General features: G+C 64.4%; 1 protein-coding gene across 1 annotated transcript in view; it reads right to left on the bottom strand.

Annotated features, from left to right (window-relative positions):
* LOC121351468 (zinc finger and BTB domain-containing protein 12-like) overlaps nucleotides 1-1554 on the bottom strand; it is a 5911-nt gene extending 4357 nt beyond the window's left edge. Inside the window, exon 1 of the mRNA XM_041463611.1 lies at nucleotides 1202-1554. Within this exon, the coding sequence (XP_041319545.1) occupies nucleotides 1202-1554 (353 nt within the window). The remainder of the gene's footprint in view (nucleotides 1-1201) is intronic.
* Nucleotides 1555-2004: the final 450 nt, after the last annotated feature.

Raw genomic sequence — 2004 nt, 5'->3', positions numbered from 1 at the left:
ACTGGGAGCGCTGGTTTGGGGGCGGGGCCAGACTGGGAGCGCTGGTTTGGGGGCGGGGCTATACTGGGAGCCCATGGAAGGGGGGGAGGGGACAGGACTGAGAGTGATCCCAGTGTCCTCATCCCAGTATTCCCAGTGTTCCCACTATCCCCATCCCATTCCCAGTATGCCCAGTATCCCCAGTCCAGTGTCTCCAGTTTCCCCAGTATCCCCATGGGTGCCCCCACCTCATTCCCAGTATGCCCAGTGCCCTGATTCCCAGTGTCCCCATCCCAGTATTCCCAGTATTCCCATTCCCAGTGTCTCCAGTATCCCCAGTGTTCCCAGTGTCCCCATCCCATTCCCAGTATCCCCAGTGTTCCCATCCCAGTCCCACCAGTCCCTCCAGTGTTCCCAGTCCCCCCAGTATCCCCAGTATCCCCAGTATCCCCAGTATCCCCAGTCCAGTGTCCCCAGTGTTCCCAGTCCCCCAGTATCCCCAGTATTCCCAGTCCAGTATCCCGAGTATCCACAGTGTTCCCATCCCAGTATTCCCAGTCCCCCCCAGTCCCCCCAGTATCCCCAGTTTCCCCATCCCAGTCCCCCACCACATTTGGGGACAGTGGCGAGGCCGGGGGTGGATCCAAGACTTTATTTGGGACCCTCCGGGATCCTTTGGGATCTTCGGGATCCCCCGGGACCCCTCCCCTATTTCCGGCACCCCCCGCACCCATCCCCGCCCCCGCCCCCGGAGCTGGATCCCAGCTCGGGCTCGGCCCTGGATCCCTGACCGGATCCCTGACCAGATCCCTGACTGGATCCCATGGCAGACCCCAGGGCGGATCCCTGACTGGATCCCTGACCGGATCCCTGGCCGGATCCCATGGCGGATCCCAGGGCAGATCCCTGGCGGGATCCCTGGCCGGATCCCTGACCAGATCCCTGACCGGATCCCTGGCCATAGCCCTGACCGGATCCCTGACCGGATCCCTGGCTGTATCCCTGACCAGATCCCTGACCGGATCCCTGGCCATAGCCCTGACCGGATCCCTGGCTGTATCCCTGGCTGTATCCCTGGCTGTATCCCTGACCAGATCCCTGGCTGTATCCCTGACCATACCCCTGACTGGATCCCTGCCCGGATCCCTGACCGGATCCCTGGCTGTATCCCTGACCGGATCCCTGGCTGTATCCCTGCCCGGATCCCTGCCCGGATCCCTGCCCGGATCCCTGGCCGTAGCCCAGGCCGGATCCCTGGCCGGATCCCGGCCCCCGGCGGATGGGGAAGCGCCCCCCGAGGCGGGCGGGGTGGTGCAGCCCCGGCACGAAGGGGATCCCGGGGTTCTTGTAGCCGGGGCGCTGCCGGGATCCCCCGAAGGATCCCCCCAGGGATCCAGAGTCCCCCCCGTAGGAGCCCGGTCCCCCGAAGGATCCTGGGCTGCCCCCGTAGGATCCAGAGCCTCCAGAGGATCCCGAATCTTCTCCAGAGGATCCCGATCCCCCATAGGATCCCATTCCCCCGTAGGATCCCGGCCTGCCCCCATAAGATCCCGAGGATCCCCCGTAGGATCCCATTCCCCCGTAGGATCCCGGTCTGCCTCCATAAGATCCTGATCCCCCATAGGATCCCGAGGATCCCCCATAAGATCCCATTCCCCCATAGGATCCCGGACCTCCCCCGTAGGATCCCGGTCTGCCCTGGGATCCCGACCCTCCATAGGATCCCGATCCACCCCCGTAGGATCCCATTCCCCCATAGGATCCCGGTCTGCCCTGGGATCCCGATCCGCCGTAGGATCCCGGACCACTGCCGTGGGATCCCGGTCTGCCCTTGGATCCCGAGGATCCTCCATAAGATCCTGGCCTGCCCTGGGATCCTGACCCTCCATAGGATCCCGATCCGCCATAGGATCCTGGACCACCCCCGTAGGATCCTGGCCTGCCCTGAGATCCCGATCCCCCATAGGATCCCGAGGATCCCCCATAAGATCCTAATCCCCCATAGGATCCTGGACCGCCCCCGTA

The sequence above is a fragment of the Pyrgilauda ruficollis genome, unplaced genomic scaffold (genome assembly GCF_017590135.1).
Source record: "Pyrgilauda ruficollis isolate IOZ18807 unplaced genomic scaffold, ASM1759013v1 scaffold1682, whole genome shotgun sequence".
NCBI lineage: Eukaryota > Metazoa > Chordata > Aves > Passeriformes > Passeridae > Pyrgilauda > Pyrgilauda ruficollis.
The sequence above is the reverse complement of the archived record's forward strand: the minus strand, read 5'-3'. Positions and strand labels throughout refer to the sequence as shown.